General features: G+C 43.6%; 1 protein-coding gene across 1 annotated transcript in view; it reads right to left on the bottom strand.

Annotated features, from left to right (window-relative positions):
* IKZF4 (IKAROS family zinc finger 4) overlaps window positions 1-26,381 on the bottom strand; it is a 53,752-nt gene that overhangs the window by 18,812 nt on the left and 8,559 nt on the right. Inside the window, exons 2-4 of the mRNA XM_055003689.1 lie at window positions 18,233-18,284; window positions 4,868-4,972; window positions 420-680 (exon numbers count right to left, since the gene is read on the bottom strand). Of these exons, the coding sequence (XP_054859664.1) occupies window positions 420-680; window positions 4,868-4,972; window positions 18,233-18,272 (406 nt within the window). The 5' untranslated portion in view covers window positions 18,273-18,284. The remainder of the gene's footprint in view (window positions 1-419; window positions 681-4,867; window positions 4,973-18,232; window positions 18,285-26,381) is intronic.

The raw sequence follows: 26,381 nt of genomic DNA, 5'->3' as shown, positions 1-26,381 counted from the left end.
GTCTTAAAGGTGCTACTGGACTCTTTGATTTTGCTACTACAGACTACAGAGTCCCGCACTCTTAACCACTACACCAAACTGGCTCCCAGTTTTATTCCTGCTGCCGAGCCGTTCAAGATTACCATAATCCGTGTTATGAGTGTTCACATCGGATTTTAAAGAGGACCCACACATGTAAAGTGCTTCAAACACTCTAAAGTGCAGTACAAGTCAAGTATTGCTACTATGTGAACCGATCTGGAGTCCAACCCTGCAAGCGACTACCACCTGATAAAACCGTGGGCAGCGACACTATATGCTAGCCAAGGTTAGAGGGCTTGAGTTTGACAAGTGGATTCTCCTACCATTAATGCCGTAGGATATTGTAACGTTATTGAATTCCTCACTGTTATTGGTTACTGGCAGCCATGTTTGCTTACCAGTGTGGCTGCGCTTATGCACCATCAGCACATTTGGGCCGATGCACACCATCCCACAGATATCACATTTTAGCTTGCCGTTGGGTAGCCGGATGCCGCCAGGGGAGTGCGGGTCCTGCCCAGACCCATCGCAGTAGCCGAGGGGCTCGGAGAGAGAATCTTCCACAATCACACTGTCATCTTTTTCGATCAGCCGGTCGTCCTGCGACAGCAGCCTGCTTGCTTCTTCATCACTGTACATTTCCACCTTGATAGAATTTGCTATGGAAGAGAAAAGTAAAAGCAAAAATTAAAAAGGCTTCTGTCAAAGGGTTTGTAAGCAACGAACCTCCCCCACCCCAACATAACACCTCTACAGGAGGGAGAAAAAAGACTTCTCAGTGTAAGAGATTGCCAAACCTTTTCTATTTTGAGCATCAGAATCAAGAAACCTCTCTGCATTCAAATCAAAAGGCCTACCCCCAGAGCTCCAATAGCTGGGGCGCAGCTGCTCAAGCCAATTATCGAAACATTTGCCAACCCCCTCTAACTTCTCGTTCTGAAAAATATGAAGAGCATCCTTCCAAGACCACTTGGGCAGCCCTGCAGGACTATTTTAGACATTTTATGCATATCAGCACGAAACCTTACATTACTAGGTCAAGAGTGCTAAACCAAGGATCAGAAGGAACCCGTATCACAACGGATACAGGAAGGAATGTACAAGAAACAAGACTGTCATGGTGTAATGCAAGTTCCTATCAGGAAAACACAAAGCAGGCTGGAAAAATCCCATCTTACTAGATGCTGAGCAGGATGGGAGAAACAAGACTACCCGTACCATTTAAATGTGTATAATGTATGATCAGATCATTAAAGGTAAGGCAACTGAATAACGTCAAGGCGTTGCATCTCTAGAACCAGTTTTATATCTGACTGCCCAAACAAATACATGTGTGGCATTTCTATCTTGTTACCTACAAAATATTCCCTTCCCACCAACAGCGCAATGGACATTCCAATAATTACAGCGGAGGGTAGAATCCCAAGATTTAAAATAATGCTTTTCGGTTGTAGTGTTTAGTCACAGAAAATACACAGCTGCCATCAGGCGACTGAAATCAAGAAGATACTACAGCCTGAGGCATGGAAGAGCTTTTCACATCAAGCGGAACAAAACACTTTCCAAGCCATGTAGTGGAAGCTGGGAAACAAAGATCAATTACCTCAAACGATACCCTCAAAGCAGTTAACATAAGCTTACGAAATGCGGGCTTCCTGTCTTTACTTTCGGATACGTCAGATATATGGAGTAACCTTCATTAAAGCAGTTTTTAAAAGCTATATAAATAGGATTCCTGAATCTTTGGTTCATGGCCAGATTTAGTTGTTCAAGACCAGTAGGACACCTATTGCCTTCCAATTCTTTCTGTCTTCCCTGCTGCATACTTTTCCAATGAGATGCTCTTCCAACGGGAGGGAAATAGGAGTAAGGGCCAAAATGAGACACAAGGGGGCTGTCACGTTTTCTGTTTGCAGGTCTGCCCCATTAAGGTATGAAATGGGGCAGGAGTGTCCCTGACTCCGTATGAGAAAGAGGAACTGAAGCCGCTTCTCATCGCTTCCTGCATTCTGTCCCTTCAGGAATCTTCTCCCAGTTTGTCTTACTTCCGGTGTTGAAGGCAACCTAGGAGCAAAAGAGCCTGGGAGAGAATACAGCCCCCCCTCAACTGTACGTTCTTTACATCACCCCTGTTCGAGAAATGAACAGGCCAGGGGACCAAGCAAACATGGCTGCTTCCATCACATCTCGTTGGGCCCTAAGGATGAAATGTGTCTGTGTACTTTATGTTGTTGCAGGGAGGGGGGGGGAACACACACACAAGGACAATATAAGCCTGTTGATTCTCCACGAAACAGCCCTTAGCGGTGGCATGACAGTTACCATTTAAGATTCGTGGTATTCCACAGAGCATTAGAATAGTTAAGAATGTAGGTCATCACTGGCGTATCTTTTTCCCTTTTCCAGTTGTTCCCTTCCCTATCATGCAACAGAACTGAAGAGAACGCAGCTGCTTGGAGGCCTTGCAATGGACGCGAACATTCGCTGCCTGCAGCCAGGGGAGGCGGCTAGAGATAAGACATGCGGTGTGGTCAGAGAGTTCACCTGTGCTCCCAGAATAGGTTGGCATTCAGTTACTTTAGTAAGAGACAGAAGACCCAGGCTGCTTAAATACACACTGTTCAGAAACCAAAAAGCGTCCCCAACCTTCTTCATTCACACAGATACCCACACAAATGTTAAAGCATGCTTCTCTAAAAATACGGCATAATTGTACACATTCATTCTGCAAGGGAGATGGAACAGAACGGCAGCTTAGGTCATGGTCATATATAGAAAACAATTACATTTACTTTACGTCCAGAGTAAACACATACGATACAGAGCATACCAGACATCTATCGATATCGCTGCCACTAAGCAGAGCTCATCAAATGGGGATTCATAGTCCACCCCCCACCCCCACCCCCAGGGCTTCCCAATAGCCCCTAATCCTGAGAAAGACCTTTATTATACATCTGAACTGATAAAGGCAAAAGGTCTCATTTTAATTCATCTAACCATGCCAGCCACAGTGTAAGTACCACCAGAGACCATGGCAATGATTTCCTCATTAAGTATCTCAGATGCTCAGCAACGTGGTGTATTAACAAACCAGTCAAAGGGACAGGAATTTCACTTCCTTGGTGCAGAGGGCCTGCCAGCCAACACAAATGGATTCACGTGACACTGCCAGGGTAGCGGATCTTAGCATCCTGTCTCCATGGGCAGCTAATAGGAGAGTCAAAGGATGATTCAATCCTTTTGTAGCTATTGTCCGGCTAACGCTACTTGTGTTCTAGAAGGATATCTGCTTATACTTCCAAGAAGCGAGGCAAATAGAATGATCCAAGACGAATACTTCAGAGACCTTTACTGAAGTCAAAAACCAACCTCTGGAAGGTCAAGATTTAGCCTTTTAGTTTGGGACTGAGACAAGCCAAAACGGTACCCTAATCAATAACAATATGTACATGGGAAGCCTTTGAAAAGGAATGCCACTGAAGTAAATCTGTCATGACACATGCCAGAGCGTAGGCCTGGAACAGTATTTGTGGCCAGAACACATTCTTGTGGGGGAGAGGGGTTGGGAGGAGGACTGGGAGTTTAAAAGGTTTGTAAAAAGCTTATTTCCCAAGAGCATCGTGAAGATACACTGCACGCTGACACTTCTGAGTGCAAATATGAAGTGAAAGCCCGTTCGCTGGGGCAGGAGCTGCCCAGATACATTGAGGCGGGCTGGACTTTGATGTTTTCCCATCCCCTGGGGATGAGTTGCTTTTTTCTTTTTCCTAGAGCTAGCTATTGTACAGCAACCTTCCTTACAGAACCAAAGCTGCGTCTGGTTGCGCTAGCAAAACAGGTTATGTAATGTTTCTACTCCACTGGGGCATGCGTTTGCTGTAGGAACCAGCTGTAATATCAAGTCTGATCAGAAGCAAGAGCATCAACCAGTGTCTCCCTGTTAAAGGGGAAGATACTTGCTTCCGGTTTGTCCAGTCCATGTGCTAAATTCCTTCCGTATTACATTGGACCAACTGGTTTCTGAAACACACCGGGTGCGTTGCACAGACTTCTGAACATTCCATTCCGAACAGCTAACACTGGATTCCATTTTGGCATTTCCAACCCAACTTTGAACCAAAAGGCAAAGCTTGCCCCCTCTATGCTTAAGACTAGGAAGACAGAGAAGCTTAATTTTAATGATTTTTAGAAATGTCATGTGACCAGTGTTGCCGGAGATGTCTAAGAACCCTGTATTAATCCTGCAATTTGGTAGCTTTGTGTATTTTTACAAAATTGGGCTAAAATAGGATGTTAATTCCAACAGGACATGCCTGAGGTTACAGAATGTAACAAATCTTAAACACATCAGTACAAGCATGCCCCTTCTCAGCTCTCTTCTAGAGGTCGCCCCCCCCCCAACTCCATGCACAAATTTCTCTGGGTCTGATACAAACTTATAACAGCGCCCACCCATTCCCCCTTGCATCCACGTGATCTCTAATCTTGAAAGGAAAAAGGCACTATTTCTGAAATTACGTTAAGTAGTAATGGCAAGAGGTTAGTCGTAGTAACGGGCTATGGTCTGGTCCGGATCCTCTGTGACCAGTCTCCCATAAAGTATATCTGCTTCTACACCCCACTCCACACTTGGGCCCTGGTCTTATTTTTCCCAAAGGCGGCATTCACGTGGCATAGCGACCCTTCCCCTCTGTCAAAAAAAAATCCCAGTTCCCAACCGTTCAACAGAAGAGGATCTTATCTCAAGAAGCATTCGTTTCCAATAAATATTGCACAGTTACTCAATCCCATACACTAAAAATCTCACCTGTAGGTATCTGGAGCAGGTAGGTCATGTACTCACCACTAAGGGAGCGGATTGGGGAGGAGTGTTGGCTGTTCGGTGTGCTCACTGTGGGCCCCACGATCGTGGAGGTGAACTCCTTTTCCAAAGAAGAGTCACCACTACCTTTAGAAAATAAAAAGAAGCACAGGTAACTTGGGGTGCTTTGGGGTAAGAACCGGTCTCAAGAAATAGTTTATTTAACAAAAGGCTGTGGGGAGAAGCTATTCCGTGGCTACACAAGCAGGAACTAGCCCTTGCAGCGTGCATTTTGGAAGGAAAAATCGCACACGGCGGCTCCTTGTAAATGACAGTATATAAAGCAGAATCCAAACTTAATCAGACAGAATTCCCTTCAGACTGTTCATATGAGAAGGTTTGCCAAAAGGAGAACTCTGCTGTCAGGCTCTCCAGGGTGAGGCCAACTTTGGAATTATCCTACTGGAGTCAAGACACATGAATTTACAGGTTATCTACAGATGTTGTCACAGTTATGCTTCTCAATCAGGCAACTAACCTTCCACAGTATATAAAGCAGAATCCAAACTTCATCTAATAAACAACCTGAAGGCATGTTTCCAAACAATGTGGCCTGGGCAAATGGTTTAACGGGTTGCCTTTCCCTAAACAAAGTTAACCACGCTATTTGATAGCATGCCGCCTTCCTGAGCATGGCTGGCACAGAAAGAATCAGACCACTTCCTCTGCTGATGGAGCAAGACGCTAGTTAGGACGTTCTCTTATATGCTGCGGGCACCTCTCTCACGTTTACGATGTTAAGATCACAACGTTTTCAGGAGTGGGGCACAGGTTTAACCATGCATGGCCAAAGTTAGCCTAGAAGACGCAAATTCTTAAAACAATATGTGCAGCGCCACTTGGGGGTGCTCAAAAAGGCAGAAGCATCGCTCTGCATGTGACGTGGCAGCTGCAGGATAAAGGGATTTTCATTTCAAATTAGTGGGTCGACCATAAATGAGAACTGGTAGACATATGGTCAGGGCTCTTTTTTCAGCAGGAACGCGGTGGAACGGAGTTCCGGCACCTCTTGAAAATGGTCACATGGCCGGCAGCCCCGCCCCCTGATCTCCAGACAGAGGGGAGTTTAGATTGGCCTCCACACCATGGCGCGGAGGGCTATCTAAACTCTCCTCTGTCTGGAGATCACGGAGTGGGGCCACCGGCCATGTGACCATTTTCTCCAAGGGCGATTTAAGCTTCAACCCCCCCCCCCTTTGTTCCAAATGACCCCAAGTGATGTCACTGTGCAGTCCCGGGAACATGCGCACACTTTGCGCATGCGCATGTGGAACCAGGGGCACCACCTCCTGCCAGGAGTTTCCCCCTGTGCTGGCAACCCACTGAGTTCCACCACCTCTTTTCCCAGAAAAAAAAGCCCTGCATACGGTTTTGCTTTGTTCTATACAAATAAATCATCTGTACTGTGAATAAAGTATCTTGGAGAAATTTGCCACACGGGACAGCATTTATCAGCATAGGCTCTAAGGGGGGGGGGGGTTACACGAACACTTTTCAGGAAGATCACAACAACCAAACCCAAGCTCAAGATGACAATTGTAAAAAGGTATTCATTTCAAACATATTCTTAACGTGGAGAACTCTATTTCATTGCTGCTGCTTCCCAGAGGAAGAGTATATACACCAGCGTACTTGTTTGGCAATTCCTTAGTGACTATTTCCCCCATTTTGTCACTCCATGAAACTCCTGCTCCCCCTACCCCCTTTTTTAATATATCCATTACGAAAAATGGGTATGGCTTTATGCGCGCAACCCCTCTTCAATATTTACACCAATGTACCAGTCTGCAGTGCCAGACACGCAAAGTCATGTAACACACCTTGCAATGCTGTGTTCGTGCAACATTATGTTAACGCATTCCGTCATAAACCCTTCTTTTCTGGTGCAACAGGTCTTAAAATTAGGTAGTTAGCCTCATTTTATCTGCTTCGCTGCAGGAGCCTACTTTTAGCTTCTAGGGCTCCCCAAAATCTTTAAAAGCTCCTGGCCCTCCGATACTCGTTCAACTCAGAGCATGTACACCCAAATGCTTCTAAGATTTTTTTAATTCCGTGGATTTATCATTCGTCTTAAGATGTGCTTGTAGCATCTTGAGCTTCCTGGGCTTTGTCTGTGATTCTGCCACATGTGCTTAATCAGACAGAATTCCCTTCAGACTGTTCATATGAGAAGGTTTGCCAAAAGGAGAACTCTGCTGTCAGGCTCTCCAGGGTGAGGCCAACTTTGGAACTATCCTACTGGGGTCAAGACACATGAATTTACAGGTTATCTACAGATGTTGTCACAGTTATGCTTCTCAATCAGGCAACTAACCTTTCAAGAGCAACAGACAACCAGAAATGTAAAAATATATTGTTGAAGGCTTTCTTTCACGGCCGGAGGACGATGGTTGTTGTGGATTTTCCGGGCATTGCCAAGACCACGGCTATACAGCCCGGAAAATCCACGACAACCATAGAAATGTAAAATGGTTAAATGAATAACGTACATAGGAATACCTGGTCCCACGCCTGGGATTGGCCAACTTTTCAGCAATGGGGTCTGGTATCTTTAGGAGTTATGTAGATCAAGGAATTATGTTAAGTTTAAGTCCCTGCAGTACTGTAGAATAAAAAGCTGAGCCTACCAAAAATTCGGTAACCTGGGTAACTCAAAGGTACAAGAGCCCTCGTAATGCAGTCAAAGTGCTTTTGGGACACGTGCTCGACATTCAACAATTAGTTGGGTGTTATCCCTTAAAGTGGAGGAGGGAGGGAGGAGAATATCTATGGATTTTTCTACACTAAACTCCAGATACTGACAATATGTTCACCTTCCCCATTAGCCCAATAAAGGCCACAGAGGAATCAGGATACAAAAGTCTACGCGGGGCAAGAGCGCCCAGGAATGGATTCAACGGCAGGCCGAAAAGCATTCCACATGGAGCAAAGCTAAAGAAACTGAGTTGAATCCTGTGAAGAAGATCTGCAGGCACAAGGGGTGGGGGGGGTGGGGAGGGGGTGATTTTCAACAGCAAGGCTGCAGCAGCCCTTCAGCAGCCCCCTCATGCTGCTACTGGGGGGGGGGGCATTTCCTTCCAGGAAAAGCATTCTGGGGGCATTTCAGGATGCAACTGGAGGAAAGACACAAGGGAAGTTGTGCTTCCCTGCAAGGAATTTAGACAGGATCCAACTAGTAATGCCAACTCCATGTTGGGATATTCCTGGAGATTTGGGGGTAGATGCTGGAGAGGGAATCCAGCCTCCGAAGCTGTTGTTTCCTCCAGGGGAACTGATCTCTGTAGTCTGGAGATCAACTGATCCAGAGGAGTCAGCCGTGTTAGTCTGTAGTTGCAAAATAGTAAAGAGTCCAGTAGCACATTTAAGACTAACCCACTTAACTGTAGCATAAGCTTTCGAGAACCACAGCTCTCTTCTCGAAAGCTGATGATCCATCTGACGAGGAGAGCTGTGGCTCTCGAAATCTGACGACCCATCTGACGAAGAGAGTTGTGGCTCTCGAAAGCTTAAGCTACAATAAAGTTGGTTAGTCTTAAAGGTGCTACTGGACTCTTGACTATTCTGGAGATCAACTGTAGTTCCAGGAGAACTCTAGGCCACACTTGGAAGTAGGCAATGCTAGACCTAACCCATCACGTGTGCTCAGTCTAACATCACACTTTAAACTCACACAAAATTACACTTAAAGACTGTTAGAAAGCAACTCAAGGGCAGGGGGTGGGTAAAGCCTGGGTTTTTTTTTACCATTACAGGAAATAAGGTAAGAGACGCAGCAGGAAAGCTGCCAGAGAGCACGGCAAGTACAATGAAAATTTAACTGAAAGCAGTTGGGTAAATGGAACTAGATTACCCAGGAAATTGTTGAGCCTTCTTTGTGGTAGGTTTTTAGAAGACTGGAAAGAAGGCTTAGTTTCCACCCAGGTGGCAAACTTATGTCTGAGTTATACCACTACAGGCTTCAGGCAGAAGTTCATATAACTGAATGCTCTTTCAGTAAAGAAAAAACACCATGGTGAGCTAGCATTATCAGCCAACACACAAGACTAAGGCCCTTTCTCTTTGACTTCTCATTTATGAACACAGGACCTTTTTTTGGTATTAGAACCATTCAGCCACGAAAGCTCCCATACCGAAACTCCAAACATGGAGTTATCATTTCAGTGAATAAGTCCAGCCTTAACACGTGGACTAGATGTTCTTCAACATTCTAATAGTAAGGAAAGAATGCGGACATCGGCTAAATAGCGTGCTTTATATGGAGACACAAAGAACACCGATTCTTTCCCTGCCGTCTGTGATCATCTATACGTGAATTCCTTTCTCCAAACTTCAATTTCTCTGCCGCTTGTAGTTTGAGAGTACTTCTAGACGGACAGCTGTTGTGAGCAAAGACACATGCATGGGGATGAATTCAGACTAGCAGGACCATCATAGGTAGCACGGCTGCAGCGAAGAAAAGACTAAATAGGGCCAACTTTCCTGCACTGCTTGGTCCCTCCTGGGAAGGAAGCCCCCATGGTCCAGTTCCTGTCTAGCACACTTTTATATAAGATCTAGAAAGCAGAAACGGTATCCGGAGAAATCTCACCAGAGACGCTTCAGTGATTTCCTTCTTAATTTGTATGATCTTGTTGTACTCATGCTCCATTAGTTTAACGTATTCCAGCATTTAACAAGACATGAAAAAAAAAACCCCACTGTTTCCAAGCAGGTAGACTCAAGTCTAACATAAGCATGGCATACAGGGCATGTGCTTTTGCATTTTTTTTCAAAGATTCCTCCTCTTCTCCCTTAGGTGCCAGAAGCTGAGACCCTAAAGGCCCTCTCTCAACCTTTCCCTTAACACCGAACAGGAAAATTTGAAGTCTTATGTGATCGGCTAAAAGCAGCTACCCTCCCCGTAGATATTTTTTAAAAGTTAAAGCAATAAACATGATTAAGACCAAAAAAAAGGGCCGGTAATTGCAAGACTCATCACAGCAAACTAAGCATCACCAACTGGGACCAAGGACTTGGTGCCAGCACACATGATGAATTACAGCCCCTGCCCCTCTCCGGGCTTATACTGAATAGAGTCGAGTCAGGGGCGGAAAAAGGAGAGCCTTTAACAGAGGCATGAGAGACGCCCTCTCTCTTGCACAGACTGCTCTTTATCTTGCCTTTTTTGTCGCTCACTCATATCCTATTGCCTATAGTAGCATTTTTGAACTGATAAGGGATTTTAGAGACCCATTTATCTGCATCTAAAGTGAGTGACTGCCCCCCGCTGCTCTGCATGGCATTAACACACACACACACACACCCCACCTACCCCCAACTGGCGCCAAGTGTAAATAAAAACAGACACAGCACGGGAGTTTTTGCAGACCGCCACCCCTTCCCGTTTAACTTACATTATTCTACCTTGCTGAAGGTACCCTGGAGTGTTATCACAGCCAACTCCTTGGAAACAGCGGTGGAATACAGGCTGTGAGAGTGTGTGGCTGCATCTCGGCAGTAGGGTGAACTGAGCCACTCACCTTCCAGGAAGAAGAGATTCCTGGAAGTGAGAGAAACGGCCGTCATTTTACAGTCAAGCAGCACTGTTCGAGCAGGAATCCATACGGCTGCAGTGTCCCCTTTCGCTGAGATTCAGACTCGTTCCCCTATTGCTTAGCTCCTTGAGTCCTAAAATAGAGCCATCAGCGTGGCATCCTTTTAGTGAGATTTTTTTTTTAAAAAAATCAACAACGATGCACATGCATGTGCATACACACACACACACACACACACACACACACAGACCTAGCTAGACAGGGCAAGCTAGTCCGTGTAAAACGCCAGTGTTGTTGTCCATCCTGCATCACTTTGGCAACAGAAATGGATGCTGCACAGTAAAGGACGTGTTGCTCTGGAGAGATAAGAGCTCCCATCAAGAGCTTTTAACAGTCCAGAAACTGACAGGAGAAACTGCACAAGTACAATGAAATACCTCCATAGGCATTTCATTGAGAGAGAAAAAAACCCTGTTAGTGATTGCTCCGTACTTGGAACAACCGATTCATCCTGCAATAATAAAGCACCCACATGCTTTTGTCTAGCTGTTTTCTCCAAGCGAAACAGTAGCCAGGTGAAAACCTTATGGGCATGATTAGCATAAAGAACAGGCTTCATTTTAATATTCTCTACTTGTACAAATTGAGGGGGGAACCAAAGGGAGAGAAGAAATCTATTCTTGAATACATAAAGCACAGACCTGAGTGAAAGGTGAGCTCCAGCTCTTTTGGAAGATAAATCCCAAGGGGCAGTAAATTATCATTACTAAAGCATGAGGGGGGGGGGCGCATTTCCCTGTTTTTGTTCTCCTTTTTAAAATCAGAAGGGCCATGAGTCAAATCCATTACACCATTAAAATCTCCACTCAAAAGAATTTCCCCTTCTGTCTTTTCTAAGAGTTCAGTAACTTCCAGGAAAGATACTGTGTGTTTTGGGCAGGGAGCATAAATGTTCTTCTGATTTAAAATATAGCCTTTAACCATTATATATATTTTACTATGCTCGTTATAAAAAAAAATTCAGAAATAAAGACAAGTATGTGTTGTATTAGATTAGTGGATTTTAATGAATTTGCATATGAATAAGAATAGTTCTAAAGAAAGGAAAGCACATTTCCCTTTTAAATATTACACATGTGAGTCTTCAAAAGGCACAACTATGGAAGATGCATTCTCTTCTGTGTAAGAGAATGCCTCTTCTAAGAGGGTACCTGCATTCTTGTACTTTTCAAATGGACATTTTTTTCCAAAATCAGAAAGAGTCCAGTAGCACCTTTAAGACTAACCAATTTTATTGTAGCATAAGCTTGTATCAGGCATCTGACAAAGAGAACTTGATTCTCGAAAGCTTATGCTACAATAAAATTGGTTAGTCTTAAAGGTGCTACTGGACTCTTTTTGATTTTGCTACCACAGACTAACACGGCTAACTCCTCTGCATCTATGACCGGAAAGCACCGCATTTTTTTCCAAAAGTCTGCTACCCCAATTTATTTTTATCGATTATTTTTAACTGAATCTAATTGAGTACTCATCTAAATGTTACAAATCTTAGTTATTTCATGGCAGGCTAGCTATGGAAGATGCATTCTCTTCCGCGTAAAAGAATGCCTCTTCTAAGAGGGTACTTGCATTCTTGTACTTTTCAAATGGACATTTTTTTCCAGAAGTCTGCTACCCCAATTTATTTTTATTGATTATTTTTAACTGAATCTAATTGATTACTCATCTAAATGTTTCAAATCTTAGTTATTTCATGGCAGGCTAGGAAAAAATTAGCAAATCCTTAAAAGCCCAAATGACATTTTTTTCACCACGGCAAATAGCGGAAGCAAATATTTTGACTTCTAAGCAACGTCAGCCTCCGGTTTTTCAGAACTATTTGACTAGATCCTTAGGATTTATCCAGCTTTGCCTATGTGTTTACTACATACCGGTATCAGTTTCACACATTAACGTCCTGCTTCTGTCCTGCCAGGTTTACACTGCAAATAAGTCTCCTCTTTGGTTTTCTCTGGCATCATTTGCACTGGCTGCACAGAGAAGCAGGTACTCTCCAAACATTATCCTTCCACACACTATCCTCAGGCCACTGAAGGGACAGATTGCTCTGCTTCTACGTCTCCTTGCTGAAAACACAGATTTGAAAGGAAAGCCTGCGTATTTCAAGTAGGATTGCTCGGGATATTGCTGGAAATTTGGAGGCAGAGCCTGGGAGGAGAGGGAGCTCAGCAGGGCGTCATGCCAAGGAGTTCAAAGATGTCATTCTCTCCAGGGGAACTGACCCCTGTAGTCTGGAGATCAGTTGTAATTCCGGGAGACCTCCAACCACCACCTGGAAGTTGGCAGCCCTAATTCCAAGCCCATCGTTCTTTCCCACTCAATGCCAGTTGAGGTAGTGGAACTTTTGCCACCATTCAGCTGTGAGTTAAAGAAAGAATTAAAGATGTCAATGCCAGGGCAGGGGGGGGGGGTGAGAAAAAAAATCAGGAAAGGGTTTTTTTCTCTCTCTCTCCTCTCTCTCTCTTTTTTTCATGAGGACTCTCTCCATTTTTCCAGTAGAAAAGCTAGAAAACGAGGGAACACTGGGGGGGGGGAACCCTATGAAATATTACAATCCTACTTATCATACAGCATAAAATAAAATACATGTGCTGAAGCAGCACAGCATGCAGCAGTTTATAGTTCTCTCTCAAGTATTGGGTCAGTTTGCAGTTTTGCTCATAGAAAACAAAAGCGTTAATACCTTTAAATTCCATAAATACACTAAACTCTATGATTTTATGCAGCAAGTTATAAATGATGACTTTTATGTTGTTAAAGCAAAAAAAAAGTGTTTTTTTTAATAAACAGGAAAAAAATGTTTCCCCCACCTTGATTTCAAAATTTCTGCAACAATTTCTGTCTCTGCAATTCTTCATTAAGTGGAACAGAATTGAATTTATTGCTCTTATAGTCCACTTTCCCCCATGAACGGGCTCATAGTGGGTAACATCAGTATTAAAATTTGCTTTACGATTTACATTAAAACCATAAACAAACATACAATTCAGTAATAAAACAGCTCTAGTTCCTTGAGTGGCTGAACTGCACCCTATGCAGCAACAATGTTTTTTGTGATATGCATATACAAGAACAGGAAGTAAATGCAACGGCGTCATTCTTGCTGGAGTTTTAAAAAAACTGGAAGGTTGGAAAAAGAGGACACCAGAAAGGAGCAAAATACATCTAGGCATTCCACCGAGCACCTCAGCTATGCCTGGAAAAACCCATCTTCAAGACAAGAGTGTTGATAACTAGATCCAACAGATTTATAATACGCACTTGCCATTAATAAACGTTGTTCTCCTCCCCTCCATTTTATCCTCCCAACAACCCTGTGAGGTAGGTTAGGCTGAGAGTGTGTGACGGGCTCAAGGTCACCCAGCAAGCTTCCATGGCAGAGTCGGGCTTCAAACCCCGGTTTCCCAGATCCTAGGCGGACACACTTAACTGTTATACCACACTGCCTTTCTGACAAGCCTTCCGAGCCAAGAGGGGATTCCTATATTTTTACCTCTTTAGAAAGTCCTGTAGAAAAAACACTCACCACATTTAACCAGTGGCATTTCCTGTACTTTTCAAGTTCACTAACATCATAGGATGTTCCCACAAACCCCTGGACTCAAAACAATCAATGAACAAACCTTGATTTGTCCAAAACAATTAGTGCTTCACGTCTTGTTCTCAGAATACGATCCCCAGGAGGCCTTCCTTTTATCAAAATTTGTCCTCCTGGGGAGCACTGCAGATTTAGCCCTCCCCACTCTCGATGATTTAACCTTTCATTCTTTGTTGTTGCAAATCAGCAGTTTGTGAAACAGCCAAACAAATTTTATGCGTTCCCCCCCCCACAGCCCCCCAGCCAGCCACACCCTACTGACTTCTGTTAAGGTGAATCTCCGGTTTCCCGTGATTCTATGTCGACAGGCTTTAGATGTCTACCCAAATACCTGTGTTCAATTTTTTAATCTCATCACATGCGCTTCACCTGATAGCGATTGGTTTTTTAAAAAAATATGTGGTATTCGAAGTCCAAGGTGACATGCAAAAATCATTTGATCTGGCCAATGTCTGTTCCAAGAAGCTACTTAAGAGCGCGTTCAACTGCTTTCGGGAGGGTGAAGGTTGGATCCAGCAGGGTCGTCAGAAGGAGCGTGGCTGTCTGGGAAACTACTTGATTCTTGAGATCTGGGGGCTCGTGTGGACAAACACCCCTGGAGGTCAGAGAGGCTGCTGTAAGTACAGGGACGGGAGCAAAATGGCCTGTTCTCCCTCTTCGGTCAGCAGAGCTGGGCTTGTGGAAGAGAGAGCCGTGGATGAATGTGACTCCTTTGCTCTCCTCACCGCAGCTCCCTCCTAAACTCACATAGCTGTGAATCCACCCGGTTCCCAGGAACCTCAAATTTCCTAGGGTGCGAAGGGACCACAGCTAAAATCCACACCCACCAGCATATTCTGATAAACTAGCAACACAGCCCATTGTGTGAAAAAATACAACGGACTCTAGAAAACGGTTTTTTTAAAAAAAAAAAATTCATGAAACAAAACAGTCACCAACGTTGCCACCACGAGAGGGCTCGGCGAATTGACAGCCTGAGCTCTACTCCCGGTGGCAAGCAGGCACTTCGCAGCGGCCTGGAAGCCAGAGCAGGAGGGTGCTGAGGGGAGGCGCGGGGAGGAGTGCTTAGGCCATCTCTTCAGCAGGCCCCCTCGTGGTGGCAAGGGGGTGCTTTACAGTGGCCTTGAGGCCAGAATCATCAGCAATGCGCCTGTGCGAGGATAAAAAGTGAGTCGTCATCAATACAGCTTGCCTTTTATACAGTAGGATATTCAACAATGTTCACTGATATCTGATGAAGCCATGTTGATCAATCCACTTTATCCAGGACAAAAAGTGTTCTGCAGATGGAATGTATTCTTGAACAAATCAATGAGTTTGGTTTCTTTATATACTTCATTTATACCCACACTTTCTGTCTCAATGAGTACCCAAAGCAGCTTACATCATTCTCCTTTCTTGCATTTTATCCTTGCAGGAACCCTTGGAGGAAGGTTAGATTGAGCCTGTGTGGCTGGCCCAAGGTTACCCAGCAAGCCTCTAAGGCAGAGCAGGGTTCCAAACCTGGCTCTCTCAGAGGCTAGGCCAGTGCTCTAACCAAGGATAGAGACTATACCTTTATTTTTTCCTTTACATCATAACTGTTTTCGATTAGATTATTTCTTTGTTTCAGCAGTGTTGATGCCTCAGATTAAAACATGTGAAACAGATGTAACTGTTATTTCTGACCATGCCCCCATTTCATTAGTTCTTCAGTTTTCTGATTGAAAGACAGAAAAAAACCCTAAACTACAAGCTGAGTTCCAATTTTCTCCATGACAAATATATATCATTTTCAAAGTCTCACTTATTGTATGTTAAAAATAAGAGCCCTCTTTTTGCTATTGTTCATTATTCTTAATCCATAAATCCACATATCATCAAATCATTGTTATCTATTTCATGTAAAAAGTCTATAAACGGTTTCCATTCAACCAAAAATGTAGATAATGTCCTCTCTCTAATCAGTGAAGTAAGCTTTGCTATTGATGCAAACTCCAAAACCTTATCCACCATTTCCTCCACTGTAGGCAATATTGGAGTTTTCCATTTTTTGTGCATACAGTACTCTTGCTGCCGTGATCATATATAAAAATAAAGTTCCAAAACTTCTTTCCAACTGACTGTCCATCGTTCCCAACAAGAAAATCTCTCGCTTCAACTGGATTTTAATCTGCAAAATCTTCTGAACCAATGATTGTATCTGAAATCCTGCCCTCGAGTCATAGCGGACTGATGGCGACCCCCCCCCACCCCAGAGGGGTTTTCATGGCAAGAGACCAACAGAAGTGGTTTGCCATTGCCTGCCTCTGCAACCCTGGTCTTCATTGGAGGTCTCCCATCCAATTACTAACCAAGGCTGACCCTGCTTAGCTTTTGAGATCTGTTGAGATGAGGCTATTCAGGTCAGGACAAATCTCAATTAAGTTGGTGAGATTTCATTCACTCACATGAGATCAGGCTATTTTTGCCTCATAAACTCACAGTTCCTTCTCTGGAAATGCCCTTCTGTATCATTACAGTTTCACTGTAAACATTGCTAGTATCATTTATTGTTGGTAGTAGTAATGTCTACGCTCCATCAATGAAGGCATTCCAGATATTTCACTCTTAGCTTCAAACTTTAGCTTGCCCCTACATTTATTTTAAAGAAAACAATCAGCAACAAAGCAAACTACAGCAAGGTGAATAACCTGAGGTAAGACAGGCATCCAACAACCTTTGTGGAGTCATCACTGCACCAAGTTACTCCAGCTAGGAAAGTTACAAAGTACCCATCAATTTAAAGAAATATAATATGTGGACTGTATAAGACAGAAGTAGGTAACCTGCCGACATAAGGTGCCGAAGAGCAGCACGCCAGACCATTTTGTTCAGCACACAGGGTCAATTCTTTGGTTAAAGTGAGCATGCTCCTAGTGTATCTAGCCAAGTACAGCCCTCATCTCACGGTGTATCAGCATCTCCGCACATAGACGTTGCAAGAGATTTGAAACTCAGGCCAAAAAAGTTGCCCAGTCCTGGTCAAATGCTTCCTATAGTCTCTCAACCTGTAAACAGGAAAATGGAGCCTATAGCCGAGCCAACTTCGGGCACACAAGCTGAAAGCAGAGAGAAGCCATATTTTCCTGTACCAGCAGGCTCTGGAGAACAGGTGCATAAGCTCACAAAGAATTATTTATAATTGGTCATCTAATGGAAAGGCAGTTTATCCTTTGGTCTATTGCACAAAGATTTGCTCTAAGGTAAATGCAATACCCTGTAACTGAGAAGCATGTACATGTATTCAGACTTTCCAAATAGAAATTAATTGCATTGCTACGTATTTGCAATGATACAGACATCTCAGGACCAGATGTGAGTTATACTTATGCTCAGAGCTTTTTTTCTTTTTGAAAAAGTGCCAGTACTCATAATATTCTCCCCTCTCAGTCCCAAATGCCCAAGAGGTGTCGGTACTCCATACTGGAGTGTATCCCATGAAAAAAAAGCCCTGCTTGTGCTAGTAAAGCACTAGTTATACGGCAGAAGATGCCAGCCTTACCTTCCCCCGATTAACATAACGCTTCTCTACATCTTTCTAATGAAGAACTCCACCAGGTCGCAGAACAGTAACTTGGCAGGAGTCGCCTCCCATTCCCAGCTGTATCGAGCACAGTGCACCATCTCAGGTGAACGGTGGCCAGGGAGAGGAAGAGATGGTGCCCCACAAGGGTCACAATAACCTCATGTCCCAGGACGCGCTCCAAAGGATGGCTCTGAGCTGAGTATGTGTGGGGAAGGAGAAGGCCGTTGCAAAGTGGACCAGGTGAGCATCTGTATTCTCTCAGGTGATGGCTAACTGCAGCTATCCAGCAACTGCCAGGGAGCTGGAGGGGGAGTAAGATTTCCCCCTCCCATTTCACCACCCCACATCCTCAAGCAAGCACCAAGCACGGGGATCAGTTCCCTCTCCAGGTACAGATGGAAAGCATCGCCAATAACTGCAGGAGGAACTTGTATGACTCCTCAACGCATCAGCTGTACCGAAAGTTCCGGTATACAAACTCAGTGTGACCAAAAGACAGAGATTCTGCCCTGCCTCTGGTATATGTAATGGTGGTACCTCGAAGAAAATGTCATTTTAAAAAATTTATCAATACAAGTTCAGCAAAAGTCAAAATAAGAACATACCGGATATGTAAGAACGCCCATTGCAGTCCTCTATATCCATCTTTAAGACACTCTGTGGAAAGAGAGACAGGTTCTATCAGAACATTAGACATAAGGCAAAACAGTCAAAGACTTTTCTCCCTTGTTTTTTATAAATCAAAGAGTCTGTTTTGATCTATGTTTTCAACAACAGGATTTGTGTCCAGTGGCACCTTAGAGACCAACAAGATTTTCAGGGTATAAGCTTTCAAGGGTGGAGAACCGGGTTTGATTCCCCACTCCTCCTCTTGAAGCCAAGCCGGGTGACCGTGGGTCAGTCACAGCTTCTAGGAGCTCTCTCAGCTCCACCCACCTCACAGGGTGATTGTTGTGGGGATAACAATGGCATACTTTATAAACTGCTCTGAGCGGGCATTAAGTTGTCCTGAAGGGTGGTATATAAATTGAATGTTATTATTATAAAGCTCCATTATCATCATCATCATCATCATCATCATTATTATTATTAAGCTCCCTCCTCTGAAGAAGGGAGCTTTGACTCTTGAAAGCTGATACCTTGAAAATCTTGGTGTTCTCTAAGATGCCACTGGACCGAAATCCTGCTGTTCTACTGCAGACCAACATAGTACCAACCTAAAACTGTTCTGAACAAGAGAAATATATCAATTTCCAACAGAAATGCATAATAGATATGTATTGGTGATAAATATGGGAGGGTAAATTCTTACGTTGCCAACTTTTACACATGCCATTTAATTGGAAAGAAACAATCTGGACATATGTACTGTCTAATGTTTTTATCGTGGGAGCAAAATCCAGTAAAGTTTTAGGAGGTTTTCCTGCCACTGCTTTCGTTCAGTTGCCCTTTATATGGGAAGGGAGGCTGTCAAATGGTGTTAAGTTCACAAAACAGAAGATAACACCGATTCCAAACACTGCACAGGAGGAGCAGCTGTCAGTCTTGTACCCGACGAGGCGAGACCTGATCCACGACTTCCCTGGTCAAGAACACAAGTGGCTACAGGCTAATGCTAATTCTGACTCTTTCAGTGGAAAGGTACGGTGGCAACTGTCCATGCGATTCCCTTCAACAAAGCTGACTCTCTGCTGTCATCCATTGCTTGAGCCTGGTATGCTGGGCTACAGATGCACAAACGCAGCTTCATTTTATCAGGGAAAACCGATCACTTTTTGAGCAATGAGTCTGAAAACTCAACACAGCAGCAACACCCCGAGCAGCCCTGAAACCAGCATTTCAAAAACTCACGCTAGAAAAACAGCTCAGCCTGTCATACATATATATATCTCTTGCTACTTAGCACCCCATAGAGATAATGAACATTTTTATACATTCAAAATGGCTTTTCCCTCCCAAATTACATTTGATGTTTAAAAAACAAAAACGAGCACAACCACCACAAGTTTCACTGTTGTGAACTCACATTGTAATTGCCCGCTGCCAAGTTCAGATATAAAAAAGTCACGGAAGGGGGGGGGAAAAACCCACAATTAAAAACAATAATTTGCTGAAGTGAATTAGATCCTTAAGCCCAAAATATGGGTACAATCTGCAGAACACAAAGAAAAATTAACATTTACCCCAACTCTCAAGTGTTCAAAATATGGGATACCTACGAATTACTAAAACAGCTTGCATATAAATGGTTATAAAATAGAGGGAGAACGCCAGACGCCTGGAGAAAAGTCAAGAGATGTACTTACATCTAAAGAAAACTAAAAGCATGGATGGAAGTTAGAAAAGCTTCCAAATACGAAAGGCGTTCTCCATGAAGAGCAGGACAAAGGAGAACGGTCTTAAAACTGCACATCAGTTTTGATTAAATAATTGGAAGCAACTGCTAACCATGACTGCAGGGCAGTGAAACAGGAAGACGTGTTTCAGTCCAGAACAAGACAAAGCCCCCCTAAATGTTATTCGGAGAGGAGACAGACGGGTGAGAAAATTTTGCTAGCTCTGGGAGAATGTAAGAGGAGCATTTCTGGATCAGATCAGGGGTCCACTTAGTCCAGAATCCTGTTTCATGAAGTTGCCTGGAAGGCTAGAGGCCAATGGCCTCCCCTCATGTTGCCTCCTAGCGCTGGGTTAAAGCAGTTCACTGCTTCGGAATATAAATGTTCCCTTTACTGACCATGACTAGTAGCCATTGATGGACCTCCTTTGGCTTTGACTAGAGAAAGGCATAATTTATCGTGCATTACTGCCCTCCTTGGTCATCCATCTATGTATATAGCTTGATACCCTTTCCCAGGGGGATGTCTACTGGGGAGCCAAGCATTGGGCAGAGGTATTTAGCTTTCTCGAACCCACCTCTCAAAAGGATAGTGAAGAAAAGGAAGGAACAGGTTTACCGCTGCCTGCCTAATTTTTCTGCAACTGAATGTATTTTTTAGAAATAATTTGTACAACAGAGCTGGGGAGGCTAAAATGAGGGTGGAGCGTACAGGTTTCACTAAACCCTGCCATAATTTGAGTACTGCTACCTCCACCCTTAGAGGAGGGGGCACAGCTCAGTGGTATGGGACATCTCCAGTTAAGGATTAGGTAATTGGTAATCTGAAAGCCACTGACTGCTGCCAGTTTGAGTGGACGGTACTGACTTGGAGGGACCAAGGGTCTGATTCAATATAAGGCAAGGCAGCTTCATGAGTTCATGTATGACTTTCAACATGAGATCTTTCTGTGCCTGGATTCACACTTCTACTCTTGAACTACATACAATGCCTACGCCACAGACCCCATGCAAATATTACATAAAAATTCCACCTTCGCCAGCTGACAACCACTTTTTTCAGGTACTCCAAGCATAGGTGGCTGCGCTTACTTTCTAAACTTGTAAACTTAAATATTTTCCTGATGCTTCAAAAACAAAAACAAACAAGCAGCCATTCACAGCAGCACATGGCAGCAAATTCCTCGGGTTAATTATGCATTGTGAGAAGTACTTCAGCAAGCTCCCTGTTTGCAGATTATGTTATAAACAAAGTCAGCTTCCAAAGAAGGTGACGTATTTTGTGTCAAATATACATCTTTACCCAGGCTCACCACAGTTATGCAACTGCAGTCAAAATGCTGTGTAAACATTCCAGATCGGAAGAGATGAGTGTACCTTTGGGGGAAATCCACCATTCATTCATGAGAACTTATTCTTTGCTGAAAGCTGCTCAGGGAAACTTGTCGGCTTCCACTGATCTGCCAGACTAAGTACTTGGAGGGCATCCGAAGGGAACACAAGCAAAGTTCCTGCTCAGTATACATGGGAAGTGATTGCTGTAACGGAGCTACTTAGCATTGCTCAATACTTATTTCTCTTTCATATGCCACAGAGCGCTGCAGTCTGAATAACGCAGGCCACAGAAGTTTGACAACTACAGGATAACAAGGCCTAACAATGGAATACTCCTACCCTGGAAGAGAGGAGACGGCCCTAATTTTAACAGCCCCCTCCGTTTCAGAGACATGCTGCTTGAATATCATTCAGAAAACAAGCACTGCGTGTGTTTTTAATTAACATACTCTTTAGAAGATAATTGTTTTTTCCTCAGGTTATGCTAGATACCGGAGTGTGGCCAATTAGCAACCAAGAAACGATGTGAGTTTTAAAAGGGAAGTTTTACAAGGTAGAGGAACACTTCTTCCATGCACAGGTCAGGTCAGAAAAGGTCCCGCTTTCCGGAAACTGAATTATTCAGGAGAGCTTTCTTACACAGGTAACAGGTCTGTGCTGTAATGAAATGGTTTAGAGAAATCCAATATTACAGGGATAGGGACTGTAGACTGTACTACCACGTACTGTCTGTTGCTGTAAGTATGCCCCTAATGGACAGTTTCATGCTGTTTAATATGTTGCTATTAATATATCAATCTGCTTTATGTTTTATTTCAGCATTGTTTTTCAGTTCTGTTTTGATTCCTCCTCGTTTTCAAATTTCTGCTATTCTTATCCTGTTGTACTGTTTATTGAATGCCCCCAACTGTTGATCATATTGACTTATACTATGTAATTCTCCTTCACTCACAGTGAGAAAGGTAGATGATAAGTAACATAAATAAACAGGTGCTTAGAAATAAGAGCTGAGTTTGATTATTGTGCCAATATTTCCCAGAATCATCTGAAATACAACACAAAATGTTTAAATTAACAAATCAGCAAATGAGTGACTATTTTATTTATTTATTAGATTTTTATACTGCCTCTACCTCAAATGAGGCCTGTAGTGGTTTACAGAAATTGAAATCCATTAAAAACAATTAAACAATTTAAAACATACATACATGAGGTGACACCACTTTAGCTGAAAGATTAGGAGACTCATCATCGACCACAGAGAACGTTAATGAAAGCTGGATCGAATTATCTCTTTTTTGAGGTTTGTGCGTTCGTATCTTTTAGACAAGAACTCAATAACAAAACGCACAACGTTTCAGCTGCTTGGGATTCAAGCCTAGAAGTTTTCAAATTTCATGTACTGCAAAGGAGAAAACAGGGCCAGTATAAAAAATCCCCTGGAGGTTCTGAGAATTAGGAACATTAACACACTTAAAAGTAGAGCACCGTGGCTTCAGCAGCCCTTGAAGTTCTTTCCACTTTTGAAATAAGGGCTTTTCCCAAGTGACAAAAAAGACTTGGAAAGTAAGTAAAAACTTTGGAACTAATCTAATTATTTTAAACACACACAGCAACAACCACTTCAGCATGTTGCGATCTGGGAACATCCTTAGAAAATAAAGATCAGTGGTTTTGATGAAAAAGGCCTTAATGGGGCGGGGGGAGATCCTGGTGCACCTTGACCGGCCTTCTCATTATTTTGGACCTTCAAAACCCAGAAGTCGCAGTCCCTTACCAGTTGAATGCAGGCCTCCCTTCTAGTCAGAATAACATTGCTCCTTACAAGATATTCCCAACCCTAACAGGTTTACAGTCTGCTGGGCAAAGCAGCAGTAAATAGGAGGGAATGTTGTGTCACAAGCCAAGCTATTGCAGCCAAGGCGACAATTCTGGACAATTCTGAATTGTTCTCCCCCCCCCTTTTTTTAAACTGTGAGGCATATAACCTTAGAGGGAAAAAACGCATACAATGAAACAGAAAAGATCATGATATAAAGCTCTGCTCAGGTCGGATGAGTGGTAAGGAAGTTCAAAAACAGGGAGAACCGATATTGGGTCAATCCTATCACCAAGCAAGGGATCCAACTAGCACAATATTGTGACTAAAGTCCAGAATGGTCAGTTCAAAAATGTCACAACCCATCGCCCAAACACCACCAGATGCTCAGCCAGAACACGGCACCGATCATCTTGCGCTGGAGTGTGAGCCATCCGCAAACCACAAGGTTTATGCCGGACAACTCGGAGAACTGCACAAAAGCCCACCAGCTCTGCTATCGCTCGTTGACAATCCCGAGCTGTTCTCTTTTATTCGTTTACTCTACAGGTGATGCTCTACATCTAAGATAAAAACAAGGCCAGTAGGGAAAGCGATATAAAACAGGAGTCAGATCAACAAAATTTATTCCAGCAAAGGATTTCCATGAGTTAGAAGTCATCAAGTGTTCATTCATGGCAGATACAGTTTATACAAAAAGCTGTGAAAAACAACTTTTACTGGGGGTGGGGAGAGGGAGATTTTAAAAAAAGCCTCTTTTTGCAACACTCATATTTTTCTGTTTTTGCAGCATTTAGTATAGATATATCTGCTATGAACACTTCACGCCTCTGATGAAGAGAGCTGTAAACTCATGAAAGCTTGTGCTGGAATTAAAGTTTAACAAAAACTTAGGGTGCCACTGGCCTCCTGTTTTATTCTGCAGCTGCAGCCTAACACTGCTACGTCTCTGGAATTATCAATGAAGAAGCACGCAAAAACCTGGCACTGGTAAACGAATTATTCAGATGTACCTGGAAAACAGACAGGAAGGCAACACACATTACTAACTTCGAATCAAACTGTGGGTGAGCAACTAATGCTGGACAGCAGGAGACATACTAGTTCTGGTATTACAATTTTCATTCATGGGATAGACTAGAAAGACCTTCTGCTTGATTAAAAGCAACATGGGGAAGCTTTATAACATTCCTTTTGGTAACTCAGACAGGGTATGCTGTAGGGTTGCCAGCCTCCAGGTAGTGGCTGGAGATCTCCCGGAATTACAACTGGTCTCCAGGCCATAGAGATCGGTTCACCTGGAGAAAATGGTACTTTGGGGGTGGACTCTATGGAATTATGCCAAGGTCCTTTCCCTCCCCCAAACCCCACTTTCTCCAGGTTTCACCCCCCCCACCCCCAGACCTCCAGGAATTTCCCAACTTGGAGTTGGCAACCCTAGTATGCTGAGAATACTAGAACATGCCTGCCTGGCTCTCAAAAAGACTGGGTACTAATTTGTTCCCATATTTTGACTTTTGTCAGTAACAGAGACTGCAGATAAAGTTCACACGCTAAAACTGTAAGATTAGAAGGAAACCACTGAAGAAACCAAACATTTTTAAAGTGTTAACAACAGGAATATGATTAGCATACAAAAAACTCCCTACCAACTAGAGTCTACCACATTTTTACCTTAATTCAGCGGATCTTCTCCTTGTGACTACAACCTTGTCCGCACGGGTCAGTAATGACTCGGTGCTTGCACAGGGGACCGACTACCTTTACCTAATATACATGCTACGTATTGCACAATTTGAAAATACATGCTACATATTGCACATAGAAGGGGGGGAAAGAGCTACATCTCACACCAAAGAAGGCGTGAGAATACCAAACTGGCATTTTCCTTGTCCCCAGATTCGTCTAATATTTTTAAGCTGTCTCCAAGCTAACCTCGCGACCCTTGTCATCAGCCTTGCTAGTTCCAAGAGAAAAATTCCAAAATCCAGAACATAACCCAGAACTCTTTTTCAGTCTGGACGTTACATAAAGTTTTTTAAATAAATATTTGTGGGTAAAGATGTGTAAGTTTTTGATATTTGACTACTGTTCTTTTTCTGGAAGGAGAGCAAACTACACAATAGGGATTGTTGTTGTTGTTGTTGTTATTAATTGAACTTTTATCCCACCCTCCCCACAAGCAGGCTTGGGGCGGGTAACAACAATAAAACATAATTTACGTTTATGTAAAGGTAAAGGTGTGCAAGCACCGAGTCATTACTGACCCATGGGGGGGATGCTGCATCATGATATTTTCTTGGCAGACTTTTTGTTACGGGGTGGTTTGCCATTGCCTTCCCCAGTCATCTACACTTTACCCCCAGGAAACTGAGTACTCATTTTACCGACCTCGGAAGGATGGAAGGCTGAGTCAACCTTGAGCCGGCTACATGAACCCGGCTTCCGCCAGGATCAAACTCAGGTCCTGAGCAGAGCTTGGGCTGCAGTGCTGCAGCTTACCACTCTGCGCCACGGGGCTCATAATTTACATTTAAAACCATCAATAAAACAGTGGAATTCCCGTTGACACTCCCCCCCCCCAGACAACCACCCCCTGCCAGTTAAACACAAAGGGGTGGGTAAAAAGAGGGGGAACAGGCCTTTTCAATCAGGCAGATCACATGGGAGGGGGGCAGATGATCAAGCTGTAACTCAGATGGGGGGGGCAGATATTACGCCTCACAAAGAATTCTGCGAGAAAAAGGATGGCCGGGGTAGGTAACACAGGACGTAGCAAGAAGACAGAGGACAACTCCTCAGAACTGTGTTGCATTCTGTGAAAGAAGAAAACCCGTATGTATATAAAACAAACAGCAATAAGTAACTATTGCTAAGAAGGAGGGGCGGGGAGGTTGTCACAGGTGAGAACGGGGCCTGCTCCCTTGGGAAGATCAAGTTTTACAGGGCTCTGCTCTCGGCTTGATTTCTGCAGGACCCGTGAAGGAAGAACACATCGGCTGCAAGATCTAGAGGATGGGAGAGAGGAGATGAGGGGAAAGAAGAGGACTAACAAATACACACACACACAGAGTCTCCCTTCATCCCTGCAACAGTATCTTAATTGTGAATTGCCTTAATTGGATTTAATTGCAAACAATCCTGGCTGATAGGCGGTCTGTAAATATAATGAAGAAACACACTTAGCCAACGTAAGAGGTGACAGTGAAGACACGAAGGCTGGCCAGGTTCGGAAGCATACGTGCCGTTGCTGTTTGATGCCTGC

The sequence above is a fragment of the Eublepharis macularius genome, chromosome 19, assembly GCF_028583425.1.
Source record: "Eublepharis macularius isolate TG4126 chromosome 19, MPM_Emac_v1.0, whole genome shotgun sequence".
NCBI classification, from domain to species: domain Eukaryota; kingdom Metazoa; phylum Chordata; class Lepidosauria; order Squamata; family Eublepharidae; genus Eublepharis; species Eublepharis macularius.
Note: the sequence above shows the minus strand (reverse complement) of the source record. Positions and strands in the feature narration are given on the sequence as shown.